The sequence below is a fragment of the Pelodiscus sinensis genome, chromosome 1, assembly GCF_049634645.1.
Source record: "Pelodiscus sinensis isolate JC-2024 chromosome 1, ASM4963464v1, whole genome shotgun sequence".
Lineage (NCBI taxonomy): Eukaryota > Metazoa > Chordata > Testudines > Trionychidae > Pelodiscus > Pelodiscus sinensis.
Genome location: NC_134711.1, coordinates 99063252 through 99078860, shown reverse-complemented (window position 1 = coordinate 99078860; position 15609 = coordinate 99063252). Strand labels below are relative to the sequence as shown.

The window sequence follows — 15609 nt, the reverse complement described above, 5'->3', positions numbered from 1 at the left end:
CACTCTACCTGTCCATGTGTACTCTGCTGATACCCATTAACAGTTAATTAGAACTATTTGAACTAGCCCTCTTTCAAAGAGAATGAGCTCAAAGCACACTAACAAACTGTTAATTCATGTTAGCAGGATGCAGATGAACAGTTTGTGGCAGACTAGAACAAGGTGGATTCACACATCAGCTTGCCATTAACTCAGTGTTAGAGTAAGCAAGCTCTTAGGTGCTTTTTAAAATGTCACCTTAAGGCTAATATTTTTAAAGGATCTTAGGGAAGTTAAGCATCCAAATCTCATTGAAAGTCAGTTTAGTGCATGAATATTTTAGGCTACTTTGAAAATACGACTCTGTATGTCACAGATTGCAAATCTTCATCTTTCATCAATCTTCTGGCTTGTGGGACTTCAAGACTCCAAACCCTAAATTAAGATGAGATCAACCCTGGGCCACAAGATTTCTGGATTGCATTTAATCAAAGGGCCAAACTTTGGGACCCTATGCATGGCACAAAATTATCTACCAGTATATGAAGGCTGTTAAATAAAGTGGCAGTCTTAAATAAGAACACACATTCCTGCGCATCCAGAAATATAATTTATGCTATCATGTGCCGAAAGTGTCCGTCTGCTGTGTACATTGGACAAACGTCTCAGACACTTTGCCAAAGGATCAGTGCCCACAAAACAGATATTAGACAGGATCACAAAGAAAAAACAGTTTCTTGCCATTTCAACCAGAAAGGACATTGTCTCAACGACTTAATTACCTGCATCCTGCTTCAAAAGCCTTTTAAAACTGCACTTGAAAGGGACTCCTCTGAACTGTTATTCATGCTAAAATTCGACACTTTGCACAGGGTTCTTAACAAAGACTCTAGTTATCTTACCCATTACAAAGATAGCTTCCCCAATTATCACCTCTAATATCATTAGCTCACAGACATTTACCTCCCCGCCCCCCCGCATCCGCCTTCTGTTCTGAAATTTGATTTGTCCTTTTCATATGTGTTCTTTTTTTTTTTAATTGTATCCTTTGGTATATATGGTTGTGACTATTTGATCTGAGGAAGTGGGTCTGGCCCACGAAAGCTCATCATCTAATAAACCATCTTGTTAGTCTTTAAAGTGCTACATAGTCCTGTATTTTGCTTAAATAAATACCACATACAAATACAAGGCCCAATCCGGCAAACATTTTCTACAGGGTATCTTGAGGGGTCTATGCATAGCAACCAGTACTTTATGCATTATCAACTGTAGAACTGAGCTCCACAAGTGTATAGATGATATTTTAAAGTAGTTATCAACCCTGATAATTTGGGGTCATTTAATTGGCAAACAAAAATCTGTAGCATAGTCTGAAAAGTTTTGTCATTCAATGAGACAGCCCTAGAAAAGTGTCATAGATTGCTACATATCAATTTAATGTAATTTAATACAATGGTCGCTAAGTATACTCCACTCCAATACTAGCTTTTATTGCCTATCAAAAGTAGAAGATTTTATTGCTTATCATCGAACCAGACTATAGCAAGTAATTAATGTGGCTAAGATTCTTGTAGTTTGACTCATTGAGGTGATTAGCTTGACTCAGCTACTCATAAATTAGGATCTTCAGAAATACACAGTTTCGCCATTAGAAATCTGCAGGTTCTAGAGTGATTTGTACATATTGCAGCACCAGCTAAAGACAGGCTTTTAAGACATTTTTTCAAGGGCAAAGCAGAGGGTTTTCACTTCCTGTTTCATTTGACCAAGTGTGTTCTTGATTTTCTGAGCTGTATTCAAAACCTCTACGCTGCAGGTCAATGGATCATAGTGAAGAAAAAAGGGCTTCTTGATCTTCAGAGCATATTTTCTATTGGGGATGGAGAAGAATATGAGAGACAGGTATATGACTTTTCAACCTGCAGACAAAAACCTAAATGTAAAACCTATTGGGCCTTATTTTTCACTATGCGACTTCTATTTTAATAACATAAGTGTGCTAGGGCATTGCAGAAATGTAGCACAGCCTTTTCATTTTTATTTATTTCTATTTAGAATAAGAGGTAATCATTCTAACACTGAAGTGAAACATTCACATAGACACATTATGGGCCCTCTTCCCTTATCTTTTGAATGGAGCCATACCAGTCATTTCTGTCAATGTTTCCATGTGGAATTTATAGGCTTATAAGGAGGAACCAGAAGCAGTCCCTACATTTAGGTTTCCTAACACTTTCTACCATGAAGGATTCTTATGCAGCTTCTATTTTCTGAGAAGCTACAAAACCTCCATTGTAATAGGCTTTTGAAATGGGGCATGGATAAAGCCCTGAGGCCAGAGAATTGCCCTTTCATTATTCCAGGACATTCTTTTTGACTGAGATTTTCACTTTTACAAATCACCATTTTTGTTCACTTGGATGAGTTGTCAGCAACATTTTGGTAATATGTGAAAATAAGAACTGAACATTATAATCCAGTGGTCTCCAAACTTTTTAACTACAAGATCACGTTTTCAGTTTAAGTGCAATGTAAGAGCTACCTCAAACCTAAATACCCTTGCCCCACTTCCTTCCCACCCCTTCTTTGAGGCCCTGCCCCTGCTCCACTCCTTCACTGAGGCCTCACCCTGCCCATTCCATCCTCCTTCCTCCCCCATCCTCACTCACTTTCACCAGGCTGAGGTAGGAGGTTGGGGTGCAGGCTCTGGTCTTGAGCCAAGGGATTTGGACTGTGGGAATGCTCTGGGCTTAGCCCAAGGTGGGGGTTTGGATCTAGGAAGGGACTCAGGGTGCAAACTCTGGGAAGGAGTTTGGGTGCAGGGAAACTCACGCCTGGGACAGGAGGTTGGGTGCCGGAGGTGGTACAGGGCTGGGACAGGGGTTCAGAAAGCAGGGTCTGGCTGGGCACCATTTGACTGAGATGGCTTCTGGGTGGTGGAGCAGTAGGGTTAAGGCAGGCTTACTCCTGCCCTGGCCCAGCACCACTCCTGAAGCAGCTGGCATGTACACCAATGGCTCCATGGTGCCATGTGCTGGCCATCATCTGTAGGCACTGAGCCCATAGCTTCTACTGGCCACAGTTCCCCATTATTGATCAATGGGAGCTGTAGGAGTGGTGTCTGCAGGCAAGGACAGCATGTGGAGACCCCCTGCCCTGCCTTTCTCAGGAGCTGCAGGGACATACCAGCCACTTCCAGAAGCAGCAGTTACCACAGGGATAATGCCTCCAGCCACGACAGATGAGGCATTTTAGATGAGGCACTACTCAAAGAATTACGTTTAAGTGTAAGAGAGAAATGAAAACTATGAAATGCACAGACCAGTCAAAAACCCAAAATAACACACTATGCAAGCAGTAAAAGTAGTAACAACAACAGCTCGCATATGTGTTGGGTCAGGAGATGAGTGTGAAGGACAGTGTGTGTTTGTGAAAATGACAGACACACACAGTATGTGAGAGTGACAGAGATTTGCATTGCCAAGCTCTCTCCATCCTCTTCTCTCTCTGTGGAGACAGGGTACAGAAATGAGGGGAGGAGGGACACCCTGACATCAGTGCCCTCCTCTTCTCTCTCCCACACCATACACCACAAGCAGGAGGCTCCCAGGAGGCAGCTCCAAGGCAGGGGGCATGAGCAGCAGCATGACAGTGGGTAGAGTAGCAACTGAAGTGCTAGCACTAGATAGCTTCCCGGCCAAACCAGTCAGGATCACCTGTCAGAGGCTCCAAGATCTACCAGTAGATCCCATGTACTGGTTGGTGACCACTGCTGTAATTAAGGTGAGGCTGAAATTGCTGCTACCACAGCAACAGCATACTGTAGACAGGGAACCCTGGAAAAGACAGCCTCTTCAAGAGATGGTGGATTGGGCTCTCTTTGACAAATTCCCCACCCTGACTCAGCACATGGCCCAGGCAGTCTATTCCCTACCCCTAGAACAAATAGCTGCCTTCTCCTCCTGCCAGCTAGTGTGCTGATGGTTCAGTGTTCAAACAGAGACGAGGAAGTGTAGGGGAAGCACATAGTTACACAATATGATTTTTTATTACCCTTTTAAAAAATTAGGAATTTATCTCTCCTTTCTATAACCCGCCTTGTTTTGAAAGAATGTTACCTAACTTGCATTCTAACATTATCCAGCACTGAGGTAGACATGAATGTTAATTCTGTTCCCTTCTGCGTACATATGTGGGATACAATGATGACCTTATGGTAAAACCCCTTGTCAGGGCCAAAAGAGACCTAGGTTCAATTTGTGATTGCTACAAGCTTCCTGTGCGACAGAAGCTTCCTCAGAGAGATGTTGAGCGCACAAATGTGGGTGAGGCATCTTTTGGATGTCATGAGCAGGCTGTAGAGTGTTTTATATATGGTGGGCAGGCGGTAGATGGTATCTTACATACAGCTATGGCTTTAAAAAAGCAGTGCTTATTTTTATTTATAAAAAATAAATGGACAGGTCTTGTGTGTGCGGAGTCAGCCATCCTATTGTATAGAATGCTAGTATATCTCTCTTAATACAAGGGACCCCCAAGCGTCTAACCTTAGCTCAGCTACCAGATTGAGCGGGGTTGTAGCAGTGCCTCCTATGCATTGCAGATTAGCATTTGGCCTAATGTATTTGTCTCAAATGAAAGGAATTTGCATTGGTGACATACTCACTGGAGTTTGGCCTGGGCATCTTCAAAATTTTCTGCTACAAAATAGACAGGCTGAAAGGTCTGATCTTGATAGGCATGAATTGCAGTCAGTTCAGGTTCGAACGGTTTGTGTTCTGGCTTGTTTGATAAAGCATACTTTAAAAACAAAACACAACATGAAAGGTTAGACTTTGTCCAGAAAGATTTTAAAAAATAAACATCTATTGTAGTGATTAAGAGTCTAAGGTGTATTTGGGTTGGTGCATGATAAAGTACGATTAGAAAACTACATTTACAGTTTAAAGTTTATTTTCATGAATTTTCTTTAACACAACCTTGTGATGATTGGGGAGGGGGATTAGGATGGATAACAACATTTCATGTCCAGGCTGTTCCCCTTTCTGGCACTTTGAGTGCAGAAGGTGGGGGCCCACAAAAGACTTTAAAAATACCTTGCCACTAAAGACTCGTGTTAAAAACTCTCCAAGGTCACAGATTCCCTGGCTTTGGAATGGTATCACTACCACCATCCAAATGCAAAAGCTACTTTGAAAACCCAGGAAAGTGCACTTAGGAATTCCTTCCTGTGAGGTACCTTCAAGATCTTTCGACCCTCCCTCTGGAGAAAGCTTGAACCCTTGGCTACTGCAATCAGCAGGAAGGAAAACTTTAAATTCTGTTAGTAGCTTGGTTGTGCAGTTTCAGGCCCATGCACACAGAACCTCCCACCTTTTAGGGCACAGGAATCGGATCATGTTCTTAAACATGTTAATTTTATTTACAAAAAAACCCACCTTAGTGAAATATTGTTTGGTTGGTAGGTATTACAGGGCAATTGAAAAAGGATTAAAAACACAGGAAATTGCTTCCTGGGGTTTTAGTTTGGAAAGTTACAGTGTAAAGGAGTAGTTTTATATGCTCAGCACAGAGAAGTCCAACAAACACAAAAATAAAGAAAATAACCTGATCACCTCTTACTAAACATTTCCTGTTCTGCTTACATATCTGTAGTTTCAAGTCTTAGTCCTTCCTTGAGCATGGATTTTGCTGGATTCTCCATGCCTGGTTTATTTTATGTCCTCCTAGGCTCTGCTTTGGCCACACAACAGGAACAGGAAGGGACACTATTCCCAATTCCAAAACCCACAGTCTGTTTCCATTGGCTTTCCTGGCCTCCTGCCAACTCATTTCCTGCTTTCCCAACAATCCTAGGGACTCTCTAGGACTCACTGTCTATGGTTTTAACTCTTACAGGCAACACAATAAGGATTAGGTCTCAAGAGTTAAGTACTAAGAGTATGTCTAGACTACATGCCTCTGCCAATGGAAAGGGGATTGGAAAGGGGATTATTGATAAGACATAGTCAATGAAGCGGGGATTTAAATATCCCTCGCTTCATTAGAATAAAAATGGCCACCATGTTGTGCCTGCTCAGCTGTTTGTCAGCACAAAGCAGCAGTCAAGATGGGGATTGGTCGGCAAGGAAAGCCTTTGCCAACCAACCCTGTAAACCTCATTTTATGAGGCATATGGGATCAGTCGTCCATGGCTTTCCTCGTTGACCGATCCCCGTCTTGACTGCCACTTTGTGCCGATAAACAGCTGAGTCTGCACAAGATGGTGGCCATTTTTATTCTAATGAAGCAGGGGATATTTAAATCCCTGCTTCATTGACTATATTGGTATGTGTAATTTACATGCCTCTGCCAGCAGAGGCATGTACACTAGACATACCCTAAGAGAGGCTTTAGCTACCTGATTGGCTGGAATGTCCAGAAAATGGTGCCCTCCATTTAACACAAACACGTATGGAAAAGAAAATGTTTTATGCATTGGAACAACACAGGGTGGAATTATCATACCCCTTTTGCAGAATCAAAGTCAGGGTGTAGAGCCATTTAAACATTAATTCAGCAATGTTAATAAAGAAGGCAAATGCAATTCATTAAGATAAATACTAGGTAGGGAGTTGGCAAAACAATGCCATGACAATAATCCCCTTTACTGTCAAGATGGATAAGGATGGCAAAGTCTGACCCTCCATCATTGAGAGAGAGAGAGAGAGAGATGGCATTATCCCTGATTTTTAGATAGCCACTTAGTTTGGCGTCATTTGCCTCTTATCACATAATGAAATGTCTTTCTAAATGCTGAAGATGTATTAATTGTGCAGATTGTCTCAAGCAAGTGAGATGCAAGTGAAACGCCTGGTTTCAGTAACACTTCTGTCCCTTCACCTCACAATCCTCTCCACAGATGCTGGAATTTTAGGAGTGTGGGAGGTGCTGCAGTGCCCCTAGCTTGAAGTGGTTTCCATTATATCCAGGGTTTACGGTTTGGTTCAGTGGCTCTCAGCTCCTCCACTCTAAAAATTGTTTCAATGCCCCTGATCCTCACAAGTTTTATATTTAAATGTATTTATTTAGCAGTAAATTATTAAACAAGCTCATGGAGATAAAAGAAACAAAGTTCTATTAAACATATCAAGAGCTAACTGCTTCCTTGCACCTCAGAAAGTGGGTTCTGGCCCACAAAAACTTATGCCTAAATAAATGTGTCAGAATTTAAGGTGCCACAGGACTCCTCGTTGTTCTTCCTAATATCTCATTCTCTTTTTCTGGTTTCACTTAACGTGTTGTAAAAACAGCCCTTTTCTAAAGGTTCAGAAGTGTGAAGGCATATTTTAAACCACTGGCTTCAGCCAATACTGCTGCAGGGAGTAACCAAACCCCATGATAAAAGTTCTGTTTTCTCTCCTTCTGACTATGACTAGGAGCAGCAGTGTTTCCACGCTTGCAAGAGAGCCTGTGGCATTGTTATCCACAAGCATTTAAAAATCATGAGGCAGCACCCCCACCGTGAGATTTTTAGAAAATAATCCATTTTGTGTGGGGGGGTTTTCTTGGCTTTCTGGTTTTTAAAAATGTAGGATGCACTTAGGGCAGGGGTTGGCAATAAGACATTGAATGTTCACCAGGGTTAGTCCCTGATGGGCCACCGCTGCTATATTTACCTGCGCCTCTGCAGATATGGTGGCTTGCAGCTCCCATTGGCCACGGATTGCTGTTTCTGGACAATGGGAGCTGTGGGAAGCAGTGCAGAGCTGCAATCGCCTGGATTTGTAGAAGCGCAAGTAAATACAGTGGTGGCGGCCTGCCAGGGGCTATCCCTGGGCAACCGGATCTGGCCTGTAGGCCAGTATTTGCCAGCTGCCGATGTAAGGTCTATTTTCAAACTTTTCACAGCAACCATGAGGACTAGAAACATTCATTTTAAAAAAAAAGAACAGCTGAGATTCTCATTTGTTCAGGTGTTGTGGCTGGAAGAGTAGCACCAAATATTGCGACACCTGTGATAAAATCACAATATCTCCCTGGGACACAGAGTGAGAGAACATTCACAGATGTTAGCCAAATCACTTAATGAGATGATGGAAGGCACTCAGGCCACGTCTACACTACACTAAATGGAAGATCAATGCAGCTGAGGTTGATCTTCCAGGGTTCAATTTAGCGGGTTTAGTGAAGACCCGCTAATTTGAACTGAGAGGGCACTCCGGTCAGTGCCAGTACTCCTGCTCCTGACGAGGAGTTAAGGAACCTGATGAGAGGGTTTGCTCCCCTCGATCTCCCACTGTGTGGACCATGATTTAAGATATGTTGACTCCAGCTATGTAATTAATGTAGCTGGAGTTGTGTATCTTAAGTTGACCTTCCCCTTTAGTGTAGACATGCCCTATTTAGAGACTGTGGCAGTGAGTGTGATAGGAGAACCTTGCTAAAATATAATAGAATGGTTGAATTTTGATAAATTTCATTTTAAAATGCATTAGCAGCCGTTAGCAGGGAAGGAGTTAAAACATCTCAGACTCATTATTCAGTTCTTAATGAGAAAATTAAGCAACACCAAGAGTGATACAAATCACTTGCCTTTTTCATTCAATTAAATGGCAGATGTAATTTTAGCCTTTGCAGATTAGGTCACATACTAACTCAGTTTCTCTCAACACAGACCTAGCCTTAGGACTTGACTGGATTCCTCTATTGTGATTAATTGCTTAAAGGAGATTTAAAGTTGATCAAATTGCTCAGTGGTCATGCTGAAAAACTAGTGTAGTGGTTAACCTTTGCTGAGCTTCTGAACTTTAACCTAGATGCCTCAAACCATGAATATTTGGAGACATGAAAACCAGTATTCTTATTACCCTGCTTAGCATCAAAATATATTAGATTTAAAGTTATAAAATATTCAGACCAAAAAGGGGATAGAACAAATTTTTATCCTTACTCTATATTCAGTTTTGATAATGGATCTGACAGGTTTCAAAAGATAAAAAAAAAACAGATATAAACTTTATATTTTTCGACAATGCATATGGTCAAGGAAGAGGGAAGTTTAAGAAAATATCATCCCACAGGTTTTATCCTAGAACAGGTACACGCCTAAGTCAAACATATGGTAATTGAGCATAATTTGTGGAGATGCTCACTGAGCTTTTGTTTCAATGTGAGAAAGTCCAGTATTATATGAATTGGCACTGTACCTCTATAATATAGTTTAACAAATGGTCATGTACAAAGTTGCAATGCCATCATGTAACAAATGCACACATATTTCTATACTAGTGTTAATGAGAGAAGCTTTGCATGCATACAATAAGAGGAAGCTTTGCAAACTATGCATCATTCAGTTTGGAAGCTGAATTCTACAGTTTGATTTGCAGGAGTCAATGCCCTCTAGTGAATAACAGCCAGCTATACTAACTGAATGCCATATAGCTGAGCTTCTGGCCACAAGGTTTTGATCTGCCAATGCACTAGTAGTCATCTCTGAACTGGCATTAAACAGGACAGGGCAACTGTGCAGCTTATCTCTTTAAACAGGTTTTTTTTTTTCTAATGACCCTTGATGCAGCTGCAGTCAAGTTCACACTATGTCATGCCTCCTTGGTAAGTGCTGACCCACAGCAGGCTACTAGCTCTCCACCTGGCTGCTGTTGCTGTCATCAAATGGCTGGACACATTGTGCGTATGCTGAGGCCATGCTTCTAGTGGTGACAATACAGTTAGGAGGCGGACTATTAGTTCATAAGTACGGTTTTCATGACTATGTAGGCCATTTAGTTGGAAGACAAGACAGATTTATACTTTTCTATCCACATTTGTGGCGGCTGTTGTATCAGAGAAGGGAACATCTGAATTTCTCTTGGGTGGAAGGAGGAGAAGTGAGGTTCTAAAAATGATGATCAAATGTTTTTTAAAATGATCCTCAGAATATTTTGATGGCAGAAAATATTCATCTACTTTTTCCACAAACGTTTAGAAAATGACTCATGGGAATGAGTTGTCAATAAATACATTTTACTTACCACAAGCTCCCCATAAGATGAAAGAAGTCCTGCCCCATAAGCTTTGATGGAACCATTTTCTTTACAGAGGCCAAACTCAATAGTAAACCAATAGAGCTGATAGGGAAGAACAACTAATTAGCTGTTACTTTTTGGTTATAAAGTAAGTTTCTTCCATTTCTAGTTATTTTTAAGCATCAAGTTTGCATATTATAAGAAAACATCCTTACATAGTTATCTATTTAAATTTTAAAATAAATTATGCAAATGTATTTCCATTCTGCCCCCTGTATGTTCCACTGTGCAGGATCAGTGCCTCAGACTGTAATACAAACTCATTTACTAGTTGGGCAAAGTGAAATAGGAAAGGTCAGCCTCATTCCATTCTCACTATTAGCAGAATTTTGAAGGTATCCATCCCTTAGCAGCAGCATCCACATTGCAATTAAGCCGATTCCATTTTTATCACGTTACAACAGACAACAAGGACAAATATATTTTGGCTGACTTTACAAACTGAAATAATTGCACATTAAGGGCTGGATTGTGACTCAGACCTACAGACCTGCTCAGGGGAGTAAGGGGATTAGGACACTCCCCAGCTCTGCAACTCTGTTAGCACTTCTCACAAGGCAGTTTCAGACATGGGGAAGCTGGGGGAGGGAAACAGGGCCTATGGTCTCTTTACACCTGAGTCTGAATAAAGAATCTAATTATCTCACCCATTACAAAGATAGCTTCCCCAATTATCACCTCTAATATCATTAGCTCACAGACATTTACCTTCTCCCCCCCATATCCCCCTTCTGTTCTGAAATTTGATTTGTCCTTTTCATATGTGTTCATTTTTTTTAATTGTATCCTTTGTTATATATGGTTGTGACAATTTTCTTCCACTATTTGATCTGAGGAAGTGGGTCTGGCCCATGAAAGCTCATCACCTAATAAACCATCTTGTTAGTCTTTAAAGTGCTACATAGTCCTGTATTTTGTTCCCCCAGAGTGTTTCATTAGGAATCAGAGCTCCATTCAAGTCAGTGGAGCTATCCCCATTTATACCAGCGTGCCCCAGGTCTTCACACCACCTCGCTATCCTCAATTACACAGTGTGAGGTGAGGTGACAGTATGTCACGGTCAGTATGAGGTGACACAGTCAGGGTGAGGTGACGTGATAGTTTGTTGTCATATCCATATACTCAGTGTACTCTGCGTTTGCAGACTCAAATTGCACACATCTCAGGTCAGTGGCATTTGAAAGGTGTGTTTGCTAAGTGGCAGTTCTCATCCCCGAGGCGGGAGAAATCCATTTGTGTTTAAATAGGAGAGGGAGTTATAGGATCCTCATACACACTGTCACTCATTCTTTCCCATAGGTGCTGGAAGGAGAGGTACTTGGGGAGTGGCAGCATCCTTGGGTTGAAGTGGATTTCCTTAAATATAGGGTTTACTGTTTGGTTCAATGGCTCTCAGCGCCCCGATACAAATTGTTCCAGTGCCCCTGTTCTCTCTGTAACAACTTGCACTTCTGGTGTACAGATCTGATGATGAGATCCGGGGATACCTTTTGTGGGTTCTCCTTGTTTTTAAAGTATTGACCATCCCAAGACTAAATGATGTAGTCCAGCCTTCCTGACAGTGGTCATACACAACTCCCACAGGCTGGCCCCTTTGGGGGTCAGTAACTATTTTTGGATAACAAGAAGGCGATCATGTTGCAACTTCTGCTTTGTGGGCCACTTTTGAGCAGCTTGTTCTGAACAGCCTTTTGAGATGGAGGCCAGCTGCGAGTTTGTATTGTAGTTTAGTCTCAGAGCTCAGTTCCCCTATCTCTGGGGAATCTGCCTGGGGGCCAGCCACCAATGGGAGGGAGGGGCAAAAGGAGAAAACTGCCCTGGTGCCCAATGATTTAAAAGAGCCTGGGGCTCCCAGCCATCCATGATCCTACCATGGCATCATTAGCAGCCACAGAACTGGGACTTTAAATTACTGAGGGAGGCCGGTGTAGCACAGTCTGGATGGGGCCGTGAACTGGTGGGGAGAACCTAGCTCCTTGCCCTGCCCCTTACGCCCAAGGCCCTGTCCTTTCCGTGGGAGTCAGAGCCAGTGCCCCCAACCCACACATTGCCCAGGGACCCAGCAAATCTGTCGCCAGCCCTGGGGGGGCAGTCACAAGAAAGACCTTGTAGAGCAGGTCCTTAGCTGCTAAAAAACTCCATGGACTTTAATGGAGTGATGTTTTACTTAGCTGAAGACCTGCTTGTGGAAATGGATATAACTTCTGCTGTCTGAAATGAACAGTAATGAAATAAAAATGCCTTGTTCTTACATAGCGCTTTTCATCCCTGGGTTGCAAAGCACTTTAGTTGTATATCAATATCATTATCGACATTATACAGAGGTTCAGGGAGGTGAAGTGACTTGCCTGAGGTTACCCTGCAATCCAGTGCCAGAGCTCAACTATAATCTAGGACATTTTAGTGCCAGTCCAGCCTCTGTCTCAAAGCCATGTTGTCTACAGAGCAATAGCTACCTTGAGATTGCTTTTGAATAGTTCTAATGTCTATTGAATTCTCCTGAATTTGAAAGGCAACTTTAGTGACCATGTGGCACATCACAGCTAGTGGCTGATGTGTGCTCTCACAAATATAAACTCTTTTTCAATGCTGGTTTAATTTAATACTGGGAGATGCAGGTAATCTGGGGTAGCAGCTGGAATGATGTAAAGCTGGAAATGCTTCTAGGGAATGAAGACCCTGTTTCAGGAAGACATTCTGATTCAAGGAAATAATTAAAGTTACGCATGTGCTTATCTGATTTTCTGAACAGGGACAGACTTGAGCATGTGCTTCTGCTCTTTCCTGATCTGGAGGTACAGGGTTTTTAAAATCTCAGATATTTAAATATAATCTATACTTACTGTTGCCAGTTTTTCAATCTCAGCATCAGATGATCCAAGAGAAACCAGTCCAATAGCCTAAAGCAAGTAGACACTGTTATACGTGTGTTATTATTTAGCCAAAAGGAGACAGGCAGAGGCAGATGAGTACTACCTCATTTCTAACATGAAATGGTCATTGTTGATTGTCAACTGATATAGCTGACGAGGGTTTCCAGGACACCTTTGTCTCTTGGCCCCATTTACACCGCACAAGGAACCAGATTTATTGATCCTTAAAACTATTTAATCACACGTTTAGCCTAATGTTGACCAGATCTTGGCCTAGTTTTGACCTAAACACATACCCTCTTTCCTGAAATAATAAAGAAACTTTGTGTCAAGGCCATGATCTATATGACTGAATTACTACACCTCTAGCTTCTCTCACTGGATACAAATAGTCTATTTCCTGCCTGCCAGACCCCTTTCTAGTTCCTATGCCAGCTCCACTCACTGGCTTTGACGCCTGAGTGGCAGCGTACCTGCTTAGCCTTGCCTTTTCAGTTGCTCACCCCCCTTGTCCTCTCTGCTTCCCTATCTACATTTCTGGCTTCCCTGTCCTCTGGTTCTCTTCCTGCCTCCTTACTGTGTCCCCTGTTTTTTCATTCTTCTCTCTTCCTAACAGTTCTACTTTCCCCCTGTGCTACCACAGGCCCCCTGGAACTCTCCATCTTCTACCTAGACTGTGCAGAAGAGAATTCAGCAGCCTGTTACAGCCACAGGTGAGAATGAGTCATGTGGTTTGCATAAAATAAGAACCGTTATCCCCTCAGAACCAGGAACAGAACCAAAAACTTGAACCAAACCTTATCTGAGAATCCGAAAGTCCAGTGTCAGGGATGTGACTCTGCAAAGATGACTTTGTTTTCTGACTGAAGGAGAGAGGGTGACTAGAGTCGCTCTCTCTACAAAGTATCTGTGTGAGCGAGGAAGTCACAGGCCTCTTCTCAGAGGCGGGTTGTACAATCAGCACTTCAACAGGTAGGAAAGGCCCTCAGCTACTTCTTTCATGTTGCACTCTACATACAACCACTAGGCAAACGAGTCAGGGGGCGTGGACGAACAAGCCAGCAAAGTGCAAAATGAAACACAGCTCTTCCTATCCTTCATCACACATGACCACATGGCTGCCATCAAGAGAGCCCAGTGCTTTGATGAACTCAACTCTTGGATGGAGACCAGCTGGCCAAAACTGCCCCTGAACAAGTCAGAGATGATGCTGGTGTGCAGAGGAAGATACTTTCGAGAGCTTGTAGCTATGGTGCAGCCCCTTTTGGCAGAAGATATATATTCGTAATTGGTCAGTTCAGTTGCAGTCAAGGACTGCTCTTGGATGCCTCACTGACACCACTCTCATAGAGCTACATCCATGAGGAATGCTTGCTTGCTACCAGCTCCACTTGGCTAGGAAGCTTTACCTCTTTCTGGTAAGCCAAGACCTCAGTTATTCATGCCTTAATTACCTCTCAGCTGGACTACAAGCACTGTGATATATCTGGGCATGAAGCCTTGTATTTAAGAAGGTCCAGCGAGTTCAGAATACAGGAGCATGTCTCCTCAGCTGTGCAGGTTACCACGAGCACATTATACCTGTCCTCCTCTCTGTCAGGAATCAGGACATGCAGCATGGCCTGTGTGGAAGCAGGGCCTGCAACACAGCCAGTCTCTGAGCAACCTAATGAGCCCAGCTTGTCGGTGGTAGGCTGACTGACTGCACTTCCCGATTGGTTACCAGAGTCAGCAAGACAACTCTTAATCCCAGCTGTGGCAGCAGTTCAGAAGCTGCTCAAAGCATTTGCCCATGGCTGTGATATCTCTTGCTTGTTCCCAGCCATGTTCCTGCCTTGACTTCAATCTTGCCCATGCCATTCCTCACTCCAGGTAATCCAGTTCTGATCCTTGGTGCCAATTTCTGACCTCTGACTCTGGCTCTAACCCTTGGCTCTGATCTCTGACCCAAGCCTCTCGCTCCTGAATCTAGATGTAGCCTTTGGCTCTGACCCTGGGTTCTAGTTCTTGGCTACAGACTCATGTTCTAATGATTAGACCTGACTCTTGCTCTGGTCATTGAGCTTGACTCCTGCTCTGACCACTGGCCATAACCTCCCATGCCCCTATCACATGGCACCCTCTTTACACTGGATTCCCATAGAATTTAAAACCAATTTTATGGTCTCAGTCCTTATCTTCAAGGGTATGTAAAAGACCCTCTCAATGTTTATGGGCAACAACTAGGCTTTCCTTGGTGCAATGAAATTCTGGATAATCAGAGTCAAGCTCGTCTGTATGAGAGACAGATCTTTTTGCGGCGCAATCCCAGTCTGTGGAATGAACTCCTGGAAGAACAAAGCACCATCTCAAACTCACCACTTTCTGTTCCCAAGTACATTTCTTTATCCTCTCTTCTCTAACAAACACAGAATAATAGTGTGTGTGTGTGTGTGTATCCTCTCTTCTCTAACACAGAGTAACAGTGTGTGTGTGTGTGTGTATTACAAAAAAAACCAAGGCATTCCACTACACATACTTCTTCCTCTAGGGAGAGGAGAAGAGAACAAACAAAATGTGACAGAGGTGTAGTCATATGGCTACTGGAAGACTCTCAGGCTATGTCTAGACTGCAGGCTTCTTTCGGAAGAAGCTTTTCCGGAAGAGATCTTCTGGAAAAGCTTATTTCAAAAGAGAGCGTCCACACA

The 15609-nt window shown here is 42.8% G+C and overlaps 1 protein-coding gene across 1 annotated transcript in view; it reads right to left on the bottom strand.

Moving 5' to 3' along the window:
• Nucleotides 1-268: 268 nt before the first annotated feature.
• The window catches only part of LOC102446096 (tyrosine 3-monooxygenase-like), a 58533-nt gene continuing 43192 nt past the window's right edge, over nt 269-15609 (bottom strand). The window contains exons 9-12 of the mRNA XM_006138075.4: nt 12893-12949; nt 9996-10091; nt 4649-4782; nt 269-1852 (exon numbers count right to left, since the gene is read on the bottom strand). Coding sequence (XP_006138137.2) covers nt 1693-1852; nt 4649-4782; nt 9996-10091; nt 12893-12949 — 447 coding nt within the window. The 3' untranslated portion in view covers nt 269-1692. The remainder of the gene's footprint in view (nt 1853-4648; nt 4783-9995; nt 10092-12892; nt 12950-15609) is intronic.